The 24,699-nt window shown below is 54.4% G+C and overlaps 1 protein-coding gene across 2 annotated transcripts in view; it reads left to right on the top strand.

Annotated features, from left to right (window-relative positions):
• Positions 1-476: 476 nt before the first annotated feature.
• The window catches only part of MDGA1 (MAM domain containing glycosylphosphatidylinositol anchor 1), a 61,901-nt gene continuing 37,678 nt past the window's right edge, over positions 477-24,699 (top strand). Inside the window, exon 1 of one of the 2 annotated variants that reach the window (XM_060615384.3) lies at positions 477-1,624. In XM_060615384.3, coding sequence (XP_060471367.1) covers positions 1,558-1,624 — 67 coding nt within the window. In that variant the 5' untranslated portion in view covers positions 477-1,557. The remainder of the gene's footprint in view (positions 1,625-24,699) is intronic. The other variant, XM_060615385.3, reaches the window with a different exon arrangement.

Below are 24,699 nucleotides of genomic sequence, written 5' to 3'. Positions count from 1 at the left end.
GTGAGAGCGTGCGAGCGCGCGGCTGCAGAGCCCGCGCCGAAACCCACGTCCCTCCGCCACTGTCCTCGGGATAGATGGATCCATTTCTGCTTTCTGACATTTTCCTGCTGGGGGGGTGGGGGGGCGGAGAGAGGGAAAGAAGGGGGAGGGGCAGAGAGAGAGAGAGAGAGAGAGAGAGAGAGAAAGAGAAAGAGAGGGAGAGGAGAAAGCAGGCAGTCTGCTTCCCCCAGCCCTGTTTTGTTTTCTCTAATTGGTCCTGGGGGAGGCGAGGAAATTGGACAGAGGCTGGGCCGGGCGAGCTGGGCTGCCTTTAATTGGCTCCTTTTTTTAACTGGAGGGGAATCAAACAGGAGAGCGAGCGACAAAGGGTGGGAGAGCGAGAGACCGAACGAGGAGACGCGAGGAGGAGGGAGGAGGAAGGGAGGGAGGGAGGGAGGCGGGGGGAGCGCGGAATGAAAAGCTCCGAGGGGGGAAAAAGCAGCACAGCGAAGCTCAAGTTGCCGAGCGAGCGGAGCGCTCCCGCGGCCCCGAGCCCAGCGGCCGCCGCGCCCGGGAGCCCGGCCCGGCCCCGCCCGCTCGGGGCCCCCGCTGGCCGAGGCCGCCGGGCGGGGGCGGGGACGACCAACTTGGGGCGCGGCGCAGCCCCACTCTCCGGAGAGCATCGAGACCGGGAGCGCCACGGCCGCGGCCAGACGGCGGGAGCGAAGCGCGACGAGCGGAGGCGGCGAGCGGCGCCCGCGCCGCAGCCCCGGCCTCGCCGAGAGCGCGAATATTTTTCAAACGACTCAAACTTTCCTCCTTTCCCCGCTTTCCCGGGTCTCTCTTGGCTGGAATTGCTCTCCTGATTCCCGCGGGGCGCCGGGGCGCGATTCCTCCCCGGGGCTCCTCGGTGGCTCGGGTAACTTCGCGGACCTGGGGACCCGTGGATCTCGCCCCTTGGCCGAGCCCAGCCAGCGCTTCTCCCCCGCTCAGGAGGGCCGGGGCCGGGGCTCCTTCGCCTTTGGGAGGGCGCCCAATCCGGCCCCCCTGGGTCGGGCTACTGAGACTCCAGGACCCGCCGCAGGACTGGAGACCGCGGATTAACCCGAGCGAAGCCCGGGCCTTCCAGCCCCCACTCCGCGGAGGGGCGTCCCCTGGGCGGGGAAAAAGACAAGTTTGTCAGTCGTCGGTGGCCTGTTGGATCGAAGAGCCCCTGCCGCCGCAGAGGGGTCCCTGGCGCCCAGCACACGGAGCAGACAGCCCTGGGGACCCGGGGCAGATCGGCGGCCGGGCTCCTCGGGCCGGGGCGCTGGCTGCTGCGCCGGGCGCGCCAAGGCACCCGGGGCCGGGCCAGCGCCCCCTGCGTCCCCACGCGGGCAGCGGCCCCGCCGGAGGAGAAACCCGGGTCGCCGCCGCAGCCACCGCCGCCTCCTCAGTCTCCCGGTCTCCGTCGCCGCCCCCTCTGTCGCCTCTCGGGGAAAGGGGGGACGCAGGGGGCTTCGCGGGGCCCCGGCGGATGCGCCCCCCGCCACCTCTCGGGCTGCGCCGCCTCGCGGGGATGAAGCACCGGCCGTGAAGATGGAGGTGACCTGCCTTCTACTTCTGGCGCTGATCCCCTTCCACTGCCGGGGACAAGGAGTCTACGGTAAGATCCCGCGTCCCGCTCCACGCTGGCTTAGCACCGCGCGGAAACTTTGCAAGAGGCGCAAAGTGCGCGCTGCCGGGGTTTGGTGGGGACCCCGGCTCGGACTCCGGAGTGGATGCCCGGGTCCCCGCCCTTTTCAGGGCGCGAGGAGATCGAGCTCGCTGTTTCAGAGCACGGAAACGGGTCGTAGGGTCTGGCGTGAAGCCGGGGATGCCAGGGGGAGGCACACACTTCCTCAAACCTTGCCGGGGGCCGGAATGACTCGAAACCCTTGAGAGCACCCAGTGGGCTCGGGAGATCCCGACTGACCCCAAACCCGAGCCTGGGGCAGCGACTTGCACGGAAACCTAGTCCTACCCTGGCTCGGCCTCCGGAGTACAAGCCGAGCGATGCACGATCCGGAGTTGCGCGCGGCTTGCGGGTGAGCTGGCTGCCAGCACGGCGGCGGGGCGGCGGGCTCGCCTTCCCCGCTCTCGCTGCGGCTTCGCTTCTTTTACTCGCTTCTTGACTGCCAGAGCGGATGCCAGCATCCCCTGGATTGGGCACCTAAAACCCCGGCATCCGTTTTCGGATCTAGCGTGAGCCAGTTCTTCCCATCCCTGGTTCCCAGCTACAAAACCCCAGCCCCACCTTCTTTCTCCCTGAGCGCATACACGGACGCATTCAGCCACCGTCCCCAGGAAACGCAAACACGGCACGCACCCATCGGGCTACGTGTTCAAACTCTGCCTCCTGCCACGCAGCTTTGCTCCTGCGTCCCTACGCCTCGCTTTCCGGCGCTAAGGGGACTCTGGCTGGTTACCCCTTCTCCTGTCCCTCCCGTGGGTGTTCCTGGGGAGAGGTCCTGAGAGCAGGCATCAATGTCCAGGATCACCCCAGGGCTCACCACTCTCAGGGACCCTCCTTCTGAGTTCTAGTAGGCTTCAGTGCCCTGACCTTACAGTCTCAGGGCCTAGTGGCCCTTACTCTGCCTTCTGACTGCAGGATGGTCTGCACAGATCACTTTTTAATATTGTATAGGTGGGGTGGGAGGGTTCCCCGTCCCTCTATCCTGAGTCCAGGGCCTAATTATTCATCTTTAGATCAGGGGAGAGTTTGACCTGTTCTGTTGGTGTGGAGGCAGAGACATTGTCCCCCCAGCTGCCAGCCTGGGGCGCAGATGTTAAATGCTTCCTTCTGGGGGTGGCTGGCGTTGCCTCCTGGTACCTCGCGAGAGGCAGGGGTGTCCTGAGGGGTGTCTGGGAGGTGACATGCTTCTGGCTCTATACAGCTAGCTGGCTTGGGCATAATTCCCTGGGGAGGCCGGCCCAGGCATCTGGCCAAACTCTGCTCTTAATTAGTTTGTGTGTCTCTTACTGCCTGGCCCTTTACATAGGCCAGAAGAGGAAAAAAGAAGGAAGAATGTAGCAGGGACCTAGAGAGGCTGGGTTGTGGGGAGGAGGCCACTGAGCTAGCCCCAGAGGCCTCCCCGGGGGCAGAGGAAGACACCAGAGGGCTGGGGTGGGGGTGGGGGTTCTTTTTCTTCGTTGTCCCCAAGGTTTTCTTGTAGCTTCACTGCCTCCTTAAGAGGTGGCCTAAGGATGGATGTCACTGAGGTCTTTACCTCCTCACCACACCCCAGGGGCTCTGAGGGTGACAGAGAACCCTCACTATTCCCTACTGTCCTCTACTCTGCCCCTCCCCCCCTAAGTGTCCTTGGGCAGATCTGGCGAACTATCTCCTGGTCATCCCTCTCCTTGGTCCCCTCCAGCTTTTCCAGACTTCTCCAGGGCTGCACAGGGCCCATGTTGGGGAAGCCCCTCTGAGCCTAGCCTGGAAACCCCAGCAATAAGGGCAGGGTTGGGGTCGGGTGGGGGCTATGGAAGCAGTGTCTGTAGACCCTGATTTCAGAGTCCTAGGGGACCAGGATTTAGCCATTGGCTTATCTGCCTCTCATTTTCTGTATTTTCTCCTCCCTCATGTGCCTGGATCTCACTTTTTGTTGCTCTCCACTTAGAGCAAACCAAGCTGGGTGTACTGGGGCCAACCCCAGGGCTCTAGGGTGACAGTCTTTGCATCTTCCCTTTGAGGTGTTGGCCCCAGGGCAGGCTGGGGCCTCAGGGAAATTGCAGAGTGAAGCATCTTTATTGGGATAGATGGGGAAGAGGTTAAGATCTAGTATGAGAAGGAGGATGGCAAGAGGCTGCTGAGTTCTTTGTGATGCTAGAAGCTTTGGCCAGAGACAGCAGAAGGGGGAACTATGGTACTACCGTAGTTCTTCTGCCCACCCCCACCCCCCCACCCTGGTTTCCCTCTCTGCCTAAAGCAGATGAAGCAGCGTGAGAAAGAGTAGAGTGTAGGGGTGAGAGATGGCCACTTGTGTCCATCATTGTATCCTGGCATCCAACATGGTGCCGGGCACACAGCAGGAGCTCGGCAAATGTTTGCTGCAGGAATGAAGGGCCATGGTTGCAGGTGGCAGGGCGTGGGGGGAGGTTGAGGAAATGCTTTTTGAAATTCTTTCTCCCCAAGAAGTCTGTCTAGGATGTTTTCCAGCAGGGTAGTGGGGCACACTCTGAGGGTCTCTGCTTTAGGGAGAGTCACAGATTCCTAGACTGGCAGCTGTAGGAGACCTCAGGGAGGAGGAGAGAGAAGAGGCTGAAAGCCCAGTGCTGCCTTGGCAGTGAGGAGAGGCCGGTTTTAGCCAAGGCACAAAAGAAAACATGTGTCCTGGGGAGGGAACCCGGCCCCTTCCCCTCTGCCTAGCCCTGCGTGGCTGAGGGAGGGGTAGATTAACATGGAAGCTGAATCGAGAGGGCAGAAGAGCAGGAGGGCAAAGCCGGCAGGATCTATCTAGCTTGGGCTGTGGGTCTCTGTTGAGGCTGGTAGGAGGCAAGTGTCCAGAGCCTATTGGCTGCTTCCATCTGAGGGTCCTGTTGCCGGGGTCTGAGGTCTGCTGTCTACAGCAGGGCTGGGGAGGTGCTCTCAGTCTGGCCAGGTGGTTTTGCTCCTTCTTTGGGACACAGATGCTACGGCAGCCCAGTGCTGGACCAGATGGTCCATTTGGAGCTGATCTCCTCTTCCCTCCCTGCCTCCCAATCTCCTGGCCCGGTTTGTTGTGCTCCGTGGTGGATTCTGCAGTCTGTTTTCTGGCCGGCCAGGGGGGTGGGCTGGCCCCAGAGGCCTGCTCCTGGGCAAAGGCAGGAGCCAGGTGATGGAGGAAGGGCATCCCGTGTGTGGAAAGCATCAGAAAACACCCGCTCCTCCATCCTGGCTTCCGCTTCTCCCCGTAGCTGCCGGACGCCCGGCCAGGGCAGGTCAGTGGGATTCCACTCCCTTACAAAAACACAGCAAACCTCTGGATTATTTAATATGCAGGAGTAGGAATTGACATTATCCTTAAGACAGGTTGTTTGCAACTTACTGGTGGAAGTCAAAATATTTCACCAAAGGTGTCATCAGAAACTACCATCCTATGCTAATTTTTGTGGGAACATGAAGACAGATGTTGAATAATTTGACAAGAGCAACATAGCTTACAGAATTATCACCAAGTCAGGGTTTTTTTCCCCCTCCTCTGAGGGGTGCAGAGAAAGAATTTCAGGAAGTGCGTCTCCCAGTGCCATCTTCTGGGTGTTGATCCTGGCTGTGGGCACTCTTGGGATTTCTCACTAGAGTTTCTACCACAAGTCTTGAGTCTGGCTGTCCAGATCTAACCCTGCCCTTGGAGAAGGCATGCCATCAGAAAACTGGTCCCCTAGGGCTAATGGAAGGCTCTGGGGGTTTCTAAATGTCCTCAAGAAGGTTCCAGCCTCTGTTCCTTCTTCCTTCCCAGTTATGGTAACTGCATGAGAGAGAGATGGAGCCTTGTGCCCACAAGTCAGGCTGGTTTCTTTGCCTTGCCAGCATTGTCTTCCCACCCCCCTCCACCTTTCCCTGCTGAAGTTGATGTTGGCCCCTGAGCCAGCCTCAGGACTCCCCAGGTCCAGTAGCAGAGCCTGGAGAGCCCCACTTAGGGTCAAGATCTGCACGGTGCCCCATCCTACACTGGGCCCTGGTGAGGGGGTGGTTAGAGAGGATTTTATTAGCCGGAAAGCACCCTTGAGGGAGTGTGCTGGGGACATGCCAGGGGCCCACTTGTAATTGGCCAGGCTTGGCTGTGAGTTGCTGGGGCCGGGCGGCAAAGCTTCCTTTAGAGCCTGGTATTAGCTCTGCTTTGCTAGAACAGGGAGGAATGAGGCGGGGGGGGGGGGGGGGGGGGTGCTGTTGGCAGGGGGAGTGCTCCGGAGGGAGAATGGAAGGAGCTAATCACGGCCGCCAAGGCCCGGCAAATGAATGATGCAGGAAATCAATACCTGGGGGCGGGGGTGGAAATCCGGGCAGTGGTAGCAGCCCCAGCGTCTCTAGCTGCCCAGGAGGCATGGGTGGGCCTGGGAGTAGTGAGATAGGCTGAAGTGTGAAGGACCCCTCTCTGCTACCTCCTCCCTTCCTCCTTCCTCATCACTTCTCTGCCTTTCTTCTCCCCCACTCTTGTCTTCCATCTCCATGTTGGGTCAGGCAGTGCTGCACCCCACAAAGGCAAGGGGCCTGGGAGAGAGGACCTTGGGCCTCTCAGTCCTGGCAGGACATTGCCCTGCCCCCTACCTACCGCTGGACACCTGAGCCTGACCTGGCCCCAGGTGCAGGGAGCGTGCGTAGCTGCCCAAGGACTGTACCTGATGCTGCTGGCACTGCCACTCCAGATGTGGCCAGCAGGGGGAGGGCTTGGCCACCACATTGCCTTTTCTGGGCTCCCTGGGCCTCAAGCCTCCCGGTGGGATGAGTTATTCCAGTTCCTCAGCCTGGGGTCTTTGGGAGCTCCTTAAGGCCTTCTGATGCTCCAGGCCACCTCCACCTCCCACACACCCAACCCCCTGTCACAGGGCATTTGCCTGTGGCCAAAGCCACACTTGCTGCGCCCCATGCCGCAAGAGAGCTCGGCAGTAGGTCTCAGCTCTGTGGGATCCTGCCCAGGTGGGGCGGTGTGCAGAGCTGGGACTGTATCCGTCACAGAGCTGCCTCTTTGTGAACCTGGGGTGTGGCCCCTGTTCTTCATCTTCCTCCCCTTCTCAGAACACTCTGCTTTGCAGGCACACAATCTGCCCATGGCAGGAACTAGGTATTAAGGGACCCTACTGCATTTGAATGCCGATACAGGAGTCGAGACCAATGCTTAATAACAGAGGAATCTTTTTTAAACAATGGAATTGTTACCCCCAACCCCCACCCCCGCAGTCAATGAGTAACATGTGCTCTTTGCAAAACAATCAGAGAATACAAAAAATTATAAGGAAGAAAGTAAAGCTCACTTATGATATCCCACCCTGCATTTGGTGATGGTTCTTTCAGGTGTCCCTTTATGCAAAGAAGAATGACTCTTTTCGAGAGAATCATTGGTTATTACAACAATCCCTCATAGGGAGTAAGTGTCATGTGCCTTTACCCAGTGCTCGTATGCCTCTGATTCCCGTAAGGTTCTGAGAGGTTAGCATAGCATGTCCTATTGTCCGCATTTAAGAGAAGAGGAGACAGACACTTAAGTGACCTGCTCAAGGTTACACAGTTGGTAAGAAGTGGCCACGAGGCTCCATCGCTGGGGACCTTCTGATTTGGAGGTAGGAAAGATGGAGTTTCCTCCCTCAAGGAGAAGGGGAGAGGAGTTACACACAAGATGGTTCCTGAAGATCTTGGTAAATGCCATGTGGCAAGGGCAGATAAAGGACTGAGGGAATTCAAAGGGTTAGGAAGTTACTTCCAAGGTCTTGTGAAGGGGGCGTTTCAACTGGCTCGATGAATAGAAGTAAGGCCTGAGGAGAACATCACAGATGGAGGGCTCACTGTGGCAAAGGCATGGAGGGTAAAGAACCTGGTCTGTGCAGGGAGTAATGAGTTGTTCCGTCGGGCTGGAACATCGTTTGAAAAAGAATGGGCACTTAGAGTTGGCACAGCAAAGGAACAATCATAACAATGGCTAATGTTTACTGCCTGGGCTGAGATCACAAACGTGCATTCACTACAAACATGCAGTCACTACAACCCTTGGAGTGAGTCATTTTCAGCCCATTTTACCAAAAAAGTAAACTGAGGGCTCAGAAAGATGAAGTCACCTGTCCAAGTGCTGGAGCTGGGCTCAAACCCATATCGGATTACGGAGCCTGTGTTTGGGTGTAGGAGGCTGGAATTCTGGGTCTGGGAGAAGCTGTCAGGAAGGTCCTGAGCAGAGAAATGGGTTGATGTCAGCCATATTTCAGGCTGCTGTGCAGCTGTGTGTTTTGAAGAGGGTATATATGGTCAGGAGGAGGGAGACTGGTTGGGAGGTTCCGCGGTTGTCTGGGGAATTCATAGGGAGAACTCCATCCAGGGTGGTGGCTGTGAGAATGGACAGGAGGTCTCAGGTACAAGAACCACAGGGAGTAAAGGCTCTGTATGGAACACGAGATATCTGGCGAGAGAAATAAGCTCTTACTCTCTTAGAGTTTGCATTCACGCTGAGGGGAGACAGACAGTAAACAGTAAACAAGTATAAAATGCATCCTATGGTGATGGGTTCGATGAAAAAGGGGAAAGGAGCTTAAGGGACAAGGAGGGGTAGACTGTGGTTCAAGTTCACATACAGAGTGGCTGGGAGGCTTCCTTGTATAGGTGCCACCAGAACAGAGAGCTGAAGATGCGGAGGGAGGAAGCCCAGTGGATATCTGCAGGAAGTATATTCCAGGCAGGAGATTAACCAGTGCAAAGGCCCTGGAGTAGGAGCCTGCCTGGCCTGTTTGGCAACAACGAGGAGTCCAGTATGGCTGGAGCAAAGTGAGCGATGCAGGGGGCGGGGGGAGGAGGTGGCGTGAGAGAGTTAGTGGGGCCTGGTTGTTTGCAGTCTTGAAGGCTATGTAAGGATGTTGGCTTGTATTCTGAGAGGCATGGGGGAGCCATGGGAGGCTTTTGAGCAAGAGAGAGACATGAGTTGACACCTTTTTAATAGAATCCCTCTAGCTGCCATGTGGAGAATAGACTGTAGGGGGTTGGGCGTGGGGGAAGGGATCCGGTTAGAGATTGTCGGAAAACGCAAGAAATGAGACTGTACAATCATTAGGGTCCAAAAGGGCTTCAGGAAGAGCACAGGCAAGAGCTGGGGCTGAAAATGGCTGTGAGGTTTGGCACACAATGGCAGAGCAAAGGCCACAGAAGTCAGGCAGGTTTAGGGCAACGGCGTGACGTAGTTAAGAGCTTGGAATTCGGGGTAAGAAACCAGGGCCGAACCCCAGCTCTGCCCGGCACCAGCCACGAGAGCCTGGAAGGTTACATCAGCTTTCTCAGGCATGGCTTTTCCGCTTGTCGGAATGTTTACTGCCGACAGTAGTAAACTGCGGTGGGTAGTCGAGCCCACCGCACGGGTTTGTGATAAGCGATAAGCACGCCATGAGACCGTGCTGGGGAGCCCTGGGCACTGTGCTCGGCACTCAGCCAGGCCTCAACACATCGCTTTATTTTAATGACTGACGCCCGTGCAGTTTTGAACTTTATGGGATTGTGGTGTGGGATGTGTGGGAGCCCTGGTGGTGGGGTAAGTGGACACAAGTGTTCATGCTCAGGAGAGAGAGCATTCTGAAAGAGGCTGATTTGCACACGTGGATTTATGTGCACAGAACAATGTGGGCTGAAATCATGAGTGGACTGAAATTGCCAGGGAAGAGAGAGTAGAGTGAGGGGCACTGGACTGAGACCAGCACCCTGGGGGTGGAAGGAGTGAGAGGAGACAGAGTAGAAGGCATCAGGGAGGAAGAAGGAGACCTAAGAGGGGACAGGGATCAGAAAGCCAGGAGAAGGGCCAGGGTCTATGGGAGGAAGGGCCATTTAAGGTGGAGGAGGAGACAGAGTAAGGGCCATCTGGGGACTAGGAGGTTGGCAGAGAGGCAGCAGGGCTCCTCAAGATCCTCTGGGGACTTGGGGAAACCTCAGATGCTGATTCAGTGGGTCCGGGGCTACGCTGAGATTCTGCATTTGTAACGAACTCCTCGGTGTGATGCCCATGCTGCTGGTCCAGTCGCTCTTTGGATAGCAAGGGCATACAGGAAGGAGGTTAGACTGAAGCGGCAGACTTGGGATGGAGGGCCAAGTAGGTGGCTTGCTGCCTGTGAGGGGCTGTGGCCCAGTAGCCTCACCTCTGAGCCTCAGTTTCCCCATCTGGAAGGCCGGTTTAGGCATGCCCGCCTCTTAGGATTCCAGAGAAGCCCAACAGTGATAATGCTTTGCAAGCTCTCAGGCGAACTCTGGGGACTCTGTTTCGCGAGAGCAGAGGGGGTGGCAGGCAGATGGTAGGGAGCCCCGGGTGTGGGTGGCCTGTTGAAGCAGGAGGTGCGGGCTGCGCTTTTGAGAAACGTGGCGGGCCAGGGAGGGCTTGAACAGCAATTCCTGCTCCCCTTGCCTGGCCTTCCGCCTGTGGGAAGCTGGGCTGCAGGGGTGGGCGATCTGGGTCAGTGGGTGGTGACCTGGGCAGGCATGAGGATGCTGCTTGGCCAGCTTTGGAGATTCCACCCCGCGCTCTTCTGGGTTCCTTTCCAGTCCAAGAAACTCTGCTGAAATAGACTTTGATTATCTGGAGGGCTGGAAGCTGCGTGGAGAAGTGGTTCTCAACCCCAGGGGCATGGCAGAACCACCTGGAGAGCTTTTTCAACGACAGATGCCCGGCTCCACCTCAGACCTCCTGATTCAGAAACTCTGCAGGTGGCATCAAGGCAGCTGTGGTTGTAAGAGCTCTCCATTCGATTCTCGGGCACAGCTGGTGTAGACAGTGCATCCGAATGAGTCAGGCCCAAACAGATGTCTTCTTCCCCTGGGCTTTCTGAGGGCATTTCTGGGTTTTCTAGGTCACCGCCCAAGCTTTGTTTCAGCCAAGCTCTGGACCCTGGGGTTTTAAAAAAAAAACCCTATGCTTATTATTCTGTAAATTAGGAGCAGGGAGGCTTTCTAGTTTAAGAGTTCTAACTGGCAAGTGCAGGTCATGATCTTTGGGAGACTGGCCCCTCCCTCTGCTTCTGACCACGGGATTTCCAGTCCCGAACCTAGAGAGCCTGAAAGAAACTGCCCCAGAAATGCTGTTTTCATTGATTTTCAGTAGGTAAATTCTGTTACCATGTTGAAACGTTGCCCTTTTGTTTATTCTTTTCTCTTTTTGGTTTAGAGAAAAATGAAAATTTCAGAGCTGGACCACATCACAGCAATTCAGTGTAAACCAAGCAAATATTTAATGAATATCTATCTGCCGAGTGTCTGGAAGGGTAGTGGGTGCCGTGGCTGCAGGGGTGAAGGGCACCTGCCCCCGGGGAGCTCACAGTGGAGCAGGAGAGTGCAGTCCTTTCCAAAGCCCTCATTTTGGAGAAGCTTGAGTGATTTGCCCAAGGCTGTAGGGTTAGCAGGTAGTGGAGTAAGGATTTGCACTCAAGCCTGCCCAGTGCAAAGTCTAGGGTCTGCCTGCTGCCCCACATGTGAGGTTCCTGAAGGAAGTATCTGGCCATTTTTTGTTCCCCAGCCTGTGTTGTGGAGGATGGGTTGGCTGAGGACCCTCAGTCTTATATCAGATAGACATTACATTCTGTTGCTAGAAACAAAGTCTTGACTATGGAGCCTCCAACAAATTAAAGCTGACTTTCTTAAGTCGAGAGGTAGACTATCCATGACTGCTATGGTGACTCCCTGGTCAATGCAGATCCATTCTCTTTCCATCTTATTGCTCTGCTCTCTTTACAACGGTGCTTCTCAAACTCTGCCACGTGTTAGAATTACCAGGTTGGGTGCTTAAAAATCCTGATGCCTAGGTCATACCTCATACCAGTTAAATCAGAACATCTGGGAGTAGGAACCAGGCATCAGTGTGTGTGTGTGTGTGTGTGTGTGTGTGTGTGTGTGTGTGTGTGTATGCGCACACACACACACACGTTCAGCATAAAGAACTCCAGCCTTAGAGCATTTTGCTTCAAAGTCGCCAAAGGGCTGCTGGGGCTCAGCCATCGTGACACATTCCAGGCAGGAGGAAAGGAGGAACATTTAAAAGGGTGGACCTGCCAGCTGAGTCAGCTTCTATTAAAGAGCTTTTCCAGAAGCCCCCTCCCAATGACTTCTGCTTGCATCCCATTGGCTATTCTTAGCTGCAAGGGACGCTGAGACATGTAGTCTTTTAGATGGGCACATTGTCACCTAGGAAAATATCAGGTTACGTTAGAAAGAAGTGGAGAATGGGTATTGGGTAGGTAATGAGTAGTCTTTACCACAAATCCCTACCTTGGGGCCAGTTGGCATTTCTTGAAATGAGAGAGGATTTAGATGGATGTCAGCGCTGCTCTCACCCCTCCCTGCCAGCCTAGCTCAGGGGCTCTGGCTGCTCTGAGGATGCCCAGAAGAGACATAGGGAGGAGAGACATAGGGAGGAGACTTGCTTAGGGTCACCCAGACATTCATGAGGGGTCTAGTTTCCCATCTGCCAGTGCTCCTTTTTTTTTTTTTAAGTTTATTTATTTATTTTGAGAGAGAGAGAGAGAGAGAGAGAGAGAGAGCGCTCACACAAGCAAAGGAGGGGCAAACAGAGAGAGAGGGAAAGAGAGAGAATCCCAAGCAGGCTCCGAGCTGTCAGTGCAAAGCCTGACGCGGGGCTTGAACTCATGAACGGTGAGATTATGCCCTGAGCCGAGATCAAGTGTCAGATGCTTAAGTGACGGAGCCACCCAGGTGCCTGTATCTTCCAGTGCTCTTGTTCCTTCCTCCCCACCCTAGCACCATTCACACTTGCTTGAGGTTGTTCATTTCTGCTGGTCGATAGCCCTTTCCACTAGCAGGTAGCTCTTTTTGCTCACAGCCACCAGGAGGGCACTGTGGATTTTTAGACCAGAAACTGAAGGTCCATACTAGAAGCCAGGGACTGGAGAGTACTGTAGAGGTGATGATCTAGCTCATTTTCTCCCTCTCAGGCCCACACCCATCTGGGACCAGGCTACTCCATTGCTGTTTGCTCAGTGTCTCTGGTCCTTGTTGCTGGAAACTTCTCATTGTCTGACCCTATTTCCACTCACCTTAACATAATCTCTTATCAGAAAGATACAGGAGCTGAGGCCTTTGAGCTGAACTTGAACATCTCTTTGGCCCTGAGACTTTCCCTATGTGATTCTTCTCAACGTTTGTTTTTTTTTTTTTTTTTTTTTTTATTTTTTTATTTTTTTATTTTTGGGACAGAGAGAGACAGAGCATGAACGGGGGAGGGGCAGAGAGAGAGGGAGACACAGAATCGGAAACAGGCTCCAGGCTCCGAGCCATCAGCCCAGAGCCTGACGCGGGGCTCGAACTCACGGACCGCGAGATCGTGACCTGGCTGAAGTCGGACGCTTAACCGACTGCGCCACCCAGGCGCCCCACCCTATGTGATTCTTAAGGAACTCTTAATGAAGGCACCTTTTCCCATGTCTGAGAGGGACATCAGGAGGGTAGAGGTAGGGAGCTGGATTCTGGTGGCCCCATCTGCCTGTGTTTGGTTCTGGCATTTCAGTAAAATGCAGAGGGACCTTGGGGGAGGTCACTTTAACTTCCAGTAAAGTATATAAGCCCTCAAGGCAAGCTGGAGGTGGCAAGGCCTGGCTTTACTCTCCTTTCTGGAATAAGGCCACAGAGTAGAGGGAAGGCCATGAGATGGGGTCTCAAGGTGTGGCAAGGAGTGAGCTCATCTGCCAGGCAGTTGCCTTAAGTAGTGACCCAGAAGCAGATTTTCGAGATTCAGTGCAAGAAGAAACAGACCAGTGAAGGTAAGTGGCTTGCCAAGGTCACACAGCAATGAGGTGTCAAAGCTGAAGTTAAAAGCCAAGGGACTCTACAGCTGCATCTTTCTCATTCTCCAGTATCACCTCGTAGGTTCAAAGAGAAGCCAGGACCTGTCTACATGGTATTTACAAACTTTTTTATGTCCACACCTTTATAATTCTCCCATCACCCCTGTGAATGCTATGTCTCATTCCCAGGCCTCATTACATCTGGACTGTAGGATCTGGGGCTCATTCTGGGTCCAGGGCTCCTGCTTAGATGTTAGAAGTCCTTAATGGAAAAGTCAGGGAGGCCCCCCTTGTGGGTAGAGGAAGCAGTTGGCTTGGCAATGTGAACTGCTGCCAGTCCCCACCAGGCCCAACATCTCTGTCACACTGCCTAAGTCTCACCTTAGAGTTATTGACAAGTTAGCCAGCAAAGCATGGTCTGTGTTACCAGAAGGTTGTTCTGGGAGTACCTGGCAGCCCTCAAGCCTTCCTCCAGTGGCCCAGGTTGGTTGATCAGATGAGTTGGATCTTGAAGTGTTGGTATTCATGCAAGGAAGTTTCCAAGGAAGTCATGGGTGGAGGTAGGGAAGCATGGTAGGTTATGTGATGTTGGTGGGTGTGATTGTTAAGCAGTATGAGGGTCCTGGGTTGTGGCCATGTGAGAGATTTAATAGTGGACACCATGGTGATCAGGATTGGCTTGGGCTCCCTGTCTTAGTTTGGGCTCCCCAGAAGCAGATGCCGAGATAAGGAGCCAAGTGAGGTAGTTTATTTGGCAGGTGAGCTTGGAAAACTCTGGTAGGGAAATGGAGATGTAAGACAGGGAACCAAAAAAAGGTGCACCGTCAAGCCAGTCACTACTGTGTCCCATTGGGGACCTCTGGGACACCATGTAAAACACTCTCCCACCATGGTGAAGGAGCTGGGGCATGTATACACCAACTCCTATCTGTGTTGGTTGAAGGCTGCTCCTGGGGGTATTAATTTCCTGGTACTTCTAGCCCAGTAGGCATGGAATGTAAGCTCTAGTGGCCAGAGATGGCCTCAGGCAGAGAGAAGCAGGTTCTGGCCAGTGTGCAATGAGGTGGTCAGGGGAGAGGATGTGGTGCAGAGAGGGGAGGCACCAACAGCTGTACGACATCCTGCCTAAGCCATCGGTCTTGCTTTTTCAGATCCAGCCTGTCTTGCTGAGCTCTTTGTTCTTAGGTCTTGCCTTCTAGATGCATGTATAAGCCCTGACTCCGGGATAAAAACTCTCCCTTGCGGCCATCAGACCTGTGAGCTGCTCATTTACTTCCTAGGATTTTGTGACCAGAACCCCAGCACATCGATTTCCCCAAGACCTTCCTGATAGAGTCCAGGCTCTCCCTGATGGATTGAAGGGGGCCTTACACTTGGGGAGGGCAGGGTTGGGGGATCACTGAGGACAAACTCAGAGTCTACAGGTCTTTTGGGCATTGCCACGAGAGGCATGATCTTTAGCTACCCACCTGCTGAATTCAAAACTAAGAAAGAGGTGGGGACAATCTCTGAGACTAGCTCTCCGCAGGCAGAATTCTGTGTGGGTGAAAAAGTAGATTGCTTTCTGTCCACCTCCTTCTCCAGGAACCAAACCTCCTCCCGTGGGCAGACTAGCCTGTACCCCTGAACATCCCTGGGCCTAATGGGTCCAGATCAGAGCACCTCCATCCTGTTGAGAATTTTTGTGTCTCTTCACTACCCACCTGAGATTAACTAATTAGTCAGATATTTTATTGAGCACCTCCTATGTGTCAGACACTGTTCTCAGCACTGAGGATACGGCAGAGAGCAAGACAAAGAGAAGATCTAGAATCACAGGCTTGTAGAGTCAGAGCCAGGAGGGATCTTAGGGCAAATCTGATCATTTGTTCGGGAGAGAAACCTGAGGCCGAGAAGGAGCAAGAGAAGCCTTCATGCCACAGAGCAAATAGGGAGCCCAGCCTGGAATCATGGAAGGTCAAAGATAATGGGCTAAGAGGTCACCTTTCCCTAACTGCTCAGTTTTTAGAGGCAGAAACCAGTGGCCAGAGGCAAGAGTCACACCAAGCTAGTGGCATGGGTTTTGCCTGCCAGTGAACACAGCATTCTCTCCTGCATCCCTTCCAAGCCAGACTTGGGCTCTGATGTACTGAAGGGAGTGTGTGTGTGTGTGTGTGTGTGTGTGTGTGTGTGTGTGCACGCACGCGTGCATGCATTGTGCCTGTGCCTGTGTGGCTTTACATGGGCTAGGGCAGCCAGCAGGAGATATGAGTGGCTTTCCAGTGATCAAGACATCCCACCTCCTTCTGGGACATACAGTGAGCTCTCCCCTCCCGCCTCCTCTAGCTCTCCCATACAGCCATGGCCCCTGGCACTGCCCACTGCCACAGTGACCTCGGGCAATGCTGGGAGGGTTCAGTCCTGAAGGATGCCCTGATGTGCCTGAAGCATCAACATCCCTGACTGCCTCACTCCCTTTTTCTGGAGCTGAAGGAGCAGAGGCTGTGAGGCTGTCCAGGGCAGGGGTGGGATGCATGCCTCCCAGTCTGCTCCCCCTCATTCTGTTGGAGCTGGGGCAGGTGTAAGGAGTGGCTCTAGAGAGCCAGGCTGAGAGGCAAAAGGGGAGGTAGTTCTGTGTGCTGGTAATCAGTGTGTGTGTGTGTGTGTGTGTAGGACCATTGGCATGAGATAAACTGCTCCCACTGGGTACCTTGATAGGAGCTAAAATACACACCCCCCCCCCCCCCGTTCTCTACCCTGTGCATGTGCACTTTACATGTATTTTTTGTGTACCCGTAAATACACCAGGGCATACATGTGCTGAAAGTGATGGTGATGTACAAGAGCCTGTGTACAGGGGACCAGATGTGTACATGTGGGGAGACTGCTGACCTCTTTCGGGGGCCTTCTCTGGGTCTACCTTTATCCCACTGCCTCTCCAGGCAGCCCTTGGCTCCCAGGCAGGGGGCAGGAGCGGGCATCCAGCACTCTGGGCCGCCAGCTCAATGCTTATATCCAGCCTGGGTTATGGCTCACCTCCCCCCACCCCGCTTCTAGGAGACCTGAAGTGGGGGCCAGGGGCAGGCCGAGGCTGGCCTGGAGCTCCTGGCTAATTTTCCCCGGCCTCCATCGATCCAGCAGCTTCTCCTGAGTCTATTAGCAGTCGGCGAGTGAAAATATCCCCCATTGCGAGCCCTGACCTGAGACAGGGAGGAATCCATAGCAATTTGTTCAAACAGAGGAAAGCGTTTCCTTCTGATTTGTATTCCAATTTATTCTAGGCAGGAAGGGGGTCAGGGTGGGAGGGGTGAACCCTGGCTCACCAGTGCTGGGCCCGGGCCCATCCCCCTCAGCCCCCCATGCCAGCCGGGGTGGCAGCTGGTGCTCCCCATGGTTCCTGGGGTGGGGGCTGAGGAGGGGAGGGTGGGCCCCAGCAGGGGGACGGGAAGAGAGGCCCGCCAGCCTTCCCAGCAGGCCCTGCTTGGCTGGAGAGCTCAGTTGTGGATTTGGTTTTCACAAAATACAAAGCCGCCTGCTCGGAGCCTCTCTCCCGGGCACTGGGGCCTGTGCCAGGCGTGCGCTCACCCGCTGCGCCCGTGCCAGGATGGGGGCTGGGCCGGGCCCATGGACAGTGGCCCCAGCTGGGCTGAGTGGCAGGAGGGTCTATTCTCCTGAAGCCCTCCCCAGCCAGCCTTGCGGGAACAGAGCCGCTCAGGCTCTGAGGGGAGCTGAGACTTTGGAAAAGCTGCTGTGCAGGGTGGAGAGCCCCTCTCCACGGGAGTCCCAAGTGCATCTTCCTGGCGCAGTGCTCAGGCTTCGAACCTGGTCTGAGCGAACTGGGGCTCACTGCTGTCCTGCCCAGGAAGACTCTTTTGAGCACTTACGATAATGACAGCTCTGACTGACATTCATTAAGTACCTACAGTTTGCTGGGCACTGGGCTAGTGCTATTGAGTAACCAGTCCTTGCAGGTGCCAGTCCGCCTCGTGTGCCTCAGTTTCCCCCTCTCCCACATACTTCTGTCACCCCGCCCCCCATCTCTGCTCAGTCTCTCTCACTTCCTCCTGAGAATCACTTCTCCCTTCCACCTGAGGGTGGCCCTGGTGACAGAGTCTCAGTACTGACGCCTCTGCAGCCCCCTTTTCCAGAGGGACCCCATGAACAGGCGAGCTCCTTTTCTTTCAGGTAGCTTTCCTTTGGCCCCACCTCACCCTCACCGCCAGGACCCCGGCCTCTGCAGAGGTGGCACCATGGCAACAGGAGACAAGGATTCTGGGAAGGGTCAGCCAAGTGGTCCTACAGCCACCCCCCTCCACTGCTTTCCTTCCTTCTTGGGTCAGTGCCCGCAGGGAGGGGAGTAACCAGAGACGTTCTTCACACCCAGGTGTCAGCGACTCGCAGCTCTGAGGTCAGCTGTTGCACATGATTTGCCAGGCTCCATGACACCACCAAGGTCTAATTTCAGAAGCCAGCAACTAAATATACCAAAGCTGATGAATAATCATCTCTCTCAGGTGGGAGCATGCGGCCTCAAGGAGCAGAGGCTTCTGAAACAGATCTGGGTTCAGGTTCTGCCTCAGCCGCTCCCTGGCTGTGCGATCCCGGGCAGGTTGTGCTCTGTGCCTCATGTACAAGATGGCATTATAATAGCACCTTCCTGAGGGGGCAGTGGTGAAGAGGGAGTGGGAATGCATGGGAAGCCATTCTTTTTTTTTTTTTTTTTAATGTGTTTATTTATTTTTGAGAGGACGAGCACGAGCAGGGGAGGGACAGAGAGAAGGGGAGACACAACCCCAAGCAGGCTTCGTGCCATCAGCGCAGAGCCCGATGCGGGGCTTGAACTCATGACCTGAGCCGAGATCAAGAGCCCGACCCTTAACCGACTGTACCACCCAAGCGCCCCTCGAAAGCCATTCTTTGCCAGTGTCCGGCGCATGGGAAGTAAGTGACGGCGACCGTCCAGGGGAGGCCCTGCTAAGTGGGTGCTTCCAGTGCCTGGGCCTGGCTCAGGAAGCTAGTGAGTCACAGAGGCTGCCACCAGGGAAGTGGCATGTGAGGCTCTGTGTACGGGCATGTGACGCATTATCCGGAGAAAGAGGGAGCAAGGCCGAGACCCTGTTCCAGGAGAAGGGGTGGCAGAATTCCAGCCCTCCTCCCATCTTCCTCTTGGAAGTTTATGGCAACAACGTTCCCTTTCAGCCACTTTGTAGGTGGGGAGACAGGTGTGTTTTGCACCCAGCCCTTTACTGCACCACTGCCTATTCCAGACCTCAGTTTCCTCCTAAGAGGCAGCCCCCCCCCCCCCCCCTCAGCCCCTGGGCACTTCCTAACAGCAATGACTTTTCCGTCTCTGGCTGTGATTGAACTCTGGTCCAATTGGCCTCCCCCATCCCCAAGTTCTTCACTTTTCTCCCCCGACCTACTGGGTTCCAAATCATTTACAAGTTGTTCAGAGGCTCAGCATTATAATCAGATCCTACGGTGCAAGCCACTTACGTGGTTTCTAAAATTTTAGCCAAAAAAAGGAGTGAAACCCTTCAGTGATGGAGAAAAAAAACAATAATGAAAATACTTAACAGGGGGGCAGGTATTGCATTTCTTGATTTATAAATGTACTCAATGCTAAAGAAAATATGTTCCCAAACTTTATGCTTCCTGAATTGACTCTTGGAAAAAAGGAAAAGAAGATTGTTCATCCTTTTCAGGGATTTCACATGCTTTCCCTCCCAGGGGTGTTTGCCTTTTGAAAGGGACACAGAAAGAGAATAAATGAGTGACTGTTTAATCTGCAAGGTGTAGATGAGTGTTATGAAGAACACAGCAGGGAAGGGATTGAAAATGGTAAAAGTGGGGGCAGGCATGCTGTTTTAAATGGAGTGGTCAGGGAAGGCTTCTCTCTCTTGAAAGAGCTGTAGGAGGTAAGAGAGAGCGAGTTCTGGAAATCTGGGGAAGAGCAGTCTGACGGCAGGAGCTGCAAGTGCAAAGGCCCTGAGGTAGGAGTGGGCTCGGCCTGCTTTGAAGAACAGCAGAGAGAGCAGTGTGGCCACAACGTGGAGTATAGTAGAACCCAAGGGAGCAGATGACAAGGTGGCATGGTAGCCTGTTGAAAAGGCATTGGCTTTGACTCCACATGAGATGGAAGTCATGGTAGGGAAGAGGAGAGGAAGCAGAGGAAGGATGGGACCTTAGTGTTGTAAAGGGATCCCTCTGGCTTCTTGCAGAGAACAGACTGAACCGGGCAAGGGAAGAAGGAGAGCAGACCTATCGGGAGGCTGCTATGGTAATTGGGGCAGGAGGTGGTGATGGCTAAACTAGAGTGGTATCTTAGGGGTCAGAGTTAGGATCAGTTTTTTGTTTTCAAATTCATTTTGAGAGAGAGACCGTGTGAGTGGGAGAGAGGCAGAGAGAGGGAGGGAGGGAGAGAGAGAGAGAGAGAGAGAGAGAGAGAGAGAATCCCAAGCAGGCTCCAAGGCAGGGCTAGAACTCATGGACCAACAGTGCAGAGACTGACACGGGGCTTGAACTCATGAAACCATGAGATCATGACCTGAGCCGAAACCAAGAGTCAGATGCTTAACGGACTGAGCCACCCAGCCGCCCCTTCGAGTTGGGAATCAGTTTTGAAGGTCAAGCTGAGAGGGCTTGCTGATGGATTGGGTGTGGGGTGTAGGAGAAGGAGAGAAGTCAGGGAGGACTGTTTCTCGCTGACAGCAAGGGACAGAGTGTTTTCACTAATGGGGGTGGGGATGAGGAATGGCTCTTCCGCCCTGGAGTCCTGGGCGGGGAAGTAAGTGCTGTCCTCCTGAGGTCACTGGATGTGGAGAGAGGCATAAAGTGAATCAGGCCCTTACATCTCTGCTCCCTGATTTTTAAACCTCAGAGCTAATCTTCCTGCCCTCTCTGAGCTGGGGTGAAGGCCAGCCTGGAGGGGCCGTGAGACATTTGAAGCAGTCAGGTTGTGGCACCTATAAGTCCACCCCACGGCTGGGTGGGATGATGCCTGGAAACCCACAGCGGCCTGGGGCGGAGTGGGGGTGGGGATGGGGTGGTCAGACTGCTGTCTGGCGGTGGTAGGCTCTCCAGAAACACTGTCCTTCCCTCCCCTGCTTTCCCATCCTGGGGTCTAAGGCCCCACCTGCTCTTAAGCCACAGGATTGATTTTGCTTTCAGGGTTGTTATTGTTATTATTACCCACTTAAACAACTTCATAGGGGAAAAAAAAGGAACCCAATGACCATCAAACATTAACCATTCATTCTAAATTCCCTTCCCATACCTGTCAATACATTTTTACATAGCGGTAAACAGTCGTCTGTTCTGCTTTGTCGGCCGACTTTATCTCCTACACACGTCTCCTGGTATTGACTGAGACCTCGGACCTGCCACTTTAATAGCTACAGGGCACCCCCTGCATCGATACTCTGGAGCCTGGTGACCATCTCTCTGTGGCAGAGTGTTTGGGCAGGTGCCAATTTCCCCTTCTTCTAAATAGCTCTGCCGTGAATATCCTTATGTGAATGACTTTTTCCTTTTAAATTATGTCCTTGGGGCCTGTTCCCCAAAGTGAGATTGCCTAATAGGTCATAGGATAGGAACAGTTTTATGGTTCTCATTTTGCACCGCCGGGTCGTGCGACAAAGAGTTTGAGCCAGCTTTGCACACAGCCCAGCCGCAAAGGATTTGATCCTCCTAATTTATTTTCACTGGCTTAATAGGTGCATTATGGCTTGTTTCTTAACTTCCAATTTTCACTTCCTGAAGCCACGTTTGGGTCTTTGAGCACCCAACAAGACCTGATCTGTGCAGAACTTCATAGTTTACATGGAGCTTGCTGATAATGTCACCTCAGTTAATAAGGCGCTGTGAGTGTAATATTACTGGCTTCTGTTTTGTATGGCAGAAAGGGAGTTTAGTCAAGTTAAGTGCCGCAGCAAAACCTCCAAACAGTTCTTGCGGGTTTGTTATATAGGATTCCCACCCACCTGTCCCCATCCCATTCCTTCTGTGGGCCCAGGATCCGCAGGTACCCATTTCAGCCCAAATTCAGTGCCCTAGCCCTGTTGTCTCCCATCGGCTCCCACAGCCAGCGTGGGCCAGGCCCCAACCAGTGCCCTGCGCTGCCAGGTTGGATCTCAGCTCCGTGGGGCTTAGAGGAGGCCTCTGCATTTGGGGGTCAGGTGTGGCTTTGGGGGTCCTTCAGCAAAGCCATAACTCTTTCCATTGCCTGGCCTAGGACTGGTCCAAGCTCTGTGTTCTGGGTTGGGGGTCTAGACCTGGCAGCATGTCTCTGGTCCCACCCAAGATGTGCCCCAGGCCCAGTGTTGTACCTAACACAGGTGCACTGGAGCCTCGGTGCACCTAGGGACAGGGTCACTCAGGGGGCTGTTGGGCTCTACATTGGAAGCTGTAACTCTCAGACCAGGGGCTTCTCATGGCAGACACACCAGAGCTGTGAGTTTGGTTTTATTTTGCTCCCTTCTAGCTATAATTCTTGAGTATCTACTAGGCAGCATGCACTGTGCTTGGCGGATGGCATTCTTACCGTATTTCACACTCACAATAGAGAGCGCGCTTATGCCCATTTTATAGTCAGGAAACTGAGGCTCTAGACTAGAGGGTTAACGATTTGCCCCAGGCCACACAGCAACTACTGCAATGGCCTGGACAAGAACCCCATGCCCAGGGCTGTGTCTACTCCAGTAGGTTTGGATCCTTCCATGGGTTTGGGTCAATAGGTGTGGGGGCTTGGTCATATCTAGTGTCCAGTCTCCTGCCAAGGTGGGGAGCCAAGTGAGCGACAGTGATGGGGTCCCCAGGACTGGCAGAGCTTGGCAGGGCTGGGTAGCTGGGACTCAAGCAGGAGAATTAACACGAGTGACCCCGTGTCCCTGGGCCACACATCCCTGGGCCCGGCAGCTGAGGTCCTGGGTTCTAGAAGCCATTCTCTGCCCTGATGGGTAGCAGACTCTCTCTCCCACCGTCGTCCTGTATGTTCTCTTGGGGAGATCTTTCCTTCCCATGATTACCTCCGTCAGCCCACCTTGCTGTTCTTATCTCTTGAGATCAGGGCTCTTGGCATTCTCCCTAAAGTAGACCTCTTCATCCAGTTTTACATTTTCTTTTCGCAGGCCCTTTGAGCAGGTTCCTGAAGAGTCTCGGGCTATATTATCAAATGGAAAAGGGACTAACATTTGTTAGTACCTACTAGATACTAGTCATTGTGTTATGGACCCAGTGTACGTTTTCTCATTTAATTCTTGCAGCCCAGAAGTTATCTCCCCTAGTGCCTGAGATGTATTTTCTCCATTTGCAGATCGAAGAAATTGAGGCTTCTGTTTCTTATAGTAATTAGATGAGAGATGGAGTCCTGCCTTTGGCCCCTCATACCACACCATCCGGGCAGCCCCCCAGGCTTACATTTACAGCCTCAGGTCAAGCAGAGCCAGATTTAGGGCATGTGCCTTCCTTCTCTCTCCCCTGAGCATCCTACCTTCACTGCTTAGAGCTGCCCTATGTCCCCTCACTGTTGAGAGTTTTGATCCTGGTCTCCTGTGACCCAGGGAGAACATCCCTTATAGCTACCCTCAGGGACCTCAGAATCCCAGTTTAGAGGGCTTTCCCCATGGCCTGTCCCGACATCCCAGAGTTCCCTAAGTGGTGTGCCTATCACACTTCTGTTGATGCACAATGAAGAGTCCAGGAGGATAACCTGGCCCTCTCGACAACTATGTGCCTTCTCATGAGGCCAGGATATAGGTGCAAGGGTGCTGAACGTTCTCTGGGCCCCGGGGCACAGGTGGACTGGCCACCACTTCCAGCAGAGGAAGTGTGTCAAGGGCACCAGGCTGTGCCAATGGCACGAGACCCCACCCCCAGTATCGGCTCCTGAAGATGGAACCAGGCCCTGCAAATAGTGTCAAGCCCTGCCTCTGACCACGGAAGCAGACTTTTCATGCTCAGCCGTGGTGATAGGGCGGCAGCCTGTGTGCTGATCCTTCCTGCGATGGCTGCTCTCGTATTCAGTGACAGCACCTTGTACTTGGAGGTCAGAGACAGATACGCTCGGGTCGGGCAGAGATTTTTGTGGTCAGAGAGGAGGTCGGCTGCATATGGGTTTGGTTCTGATGAGCAAAAAAAGAGCTTGCGGTGGGGAGCAGACTCTACTGTGGTCTGCCGCAGAGCGAAGACAGAAGTTCCTCACTGAGGATGGCTCTGCCTGATTCGGCTCTGATTCTGTCCGATGCCGGGGCAGGACATTTCACACAATAGGTGCTCAGGAAATACCGCAGAACAAATCAATGAATCAATGGCAAATAAACAGGCAATGTGTGTGTCTTTGAAGCGTTGGGAGGCAAGGAACGAGAGGGAGGGTGGTGAGGGAATCAGCTTGCACTGAGGTCTAATGGCCCGAGAGAATGACCGGAGTGTGATGGTGCTTCCCCTCAAGATGACCAGCATTAAGGTGAGGCCAGAAGAGATGGGGCGGGATGGGAGAGACTGTTTCAGACTGGTTTTCCCAGCGTAGAACTGGAGCCTCCCTTAGACTTGGAGTGCTCCTGAGAGGTCACCTGGTTCATTCTGGATGGGGAACAGAGGACAGGTATTAGCTTGCTCCACAGACAGCCAGGGCTAAGGGGAGGGCAGGGCAAAGCCCTGCTGTGGAGAGCACAGAAGGGCTAATTTTCCCAAGAGGTCCATGTTTGATGGTCCATGGTCTGCTGAAGAGGTATAGAGCATTGTCCCGTGCAGAAGGATGCCCAGGCCGAGCTGGCCAGGTGCCCTGCCCCGAGAGCCTCCTCCAAGACCCTGGCCACCATTCTTTGAGCGGCTAATTAAAAGAGAAAAACCTGTTAATATTTCAGCACTGTTAACTCTGCTAAATTATTAAGTGTCCATTTGCATTACATGTATAAAAGGATCAATAAACATGTGCATACCAGGAGCTGGGAGGGCGAGGGAAGGATAGCTTCCAAGGATGCTGCCTGGGACTGGCTCAGGTAGCGACTTGGAGACTGTGCCCTGCACCCTGAGCCCTAAGTCCTCAGCACCGTGTCAGGCACTTAGGACCTGGAAATGCATGGGGCTTGGCATAAGAGTGAGAGAACCAGACTCTAAATCGGCAGGGCATCCTTGAACAACGTACTTAACCTTGCTGAGCCTCTGTACGCGTCCCTAGTTCTCCCTGGCATCAAGCTCAGCACCTCATATCCATAAGGATGTGTTGATCAGAGCGCAGATCCTGATTCCGTATTGCCTGGCCCAGAGCACTCAGTG

The sequence above is a fragment of the Panthera onca genome, chromosome B2 (assembly GCF_046562875.1).
Source record: "Panthera onca isolate mPanOnc1 chromosome B2, mPanOnc1 haplotype 2, whole genome shotgun sequence".
Classification (NCBI taxonomy): Eukaryota; Metazoa; Chordata; class Mammalia; order Carnivora; family Felidae; genus Panthera; species Panthera onca.
This window is presented reverse-complemented; position numbering and strand designations above follow the sequence as displayed.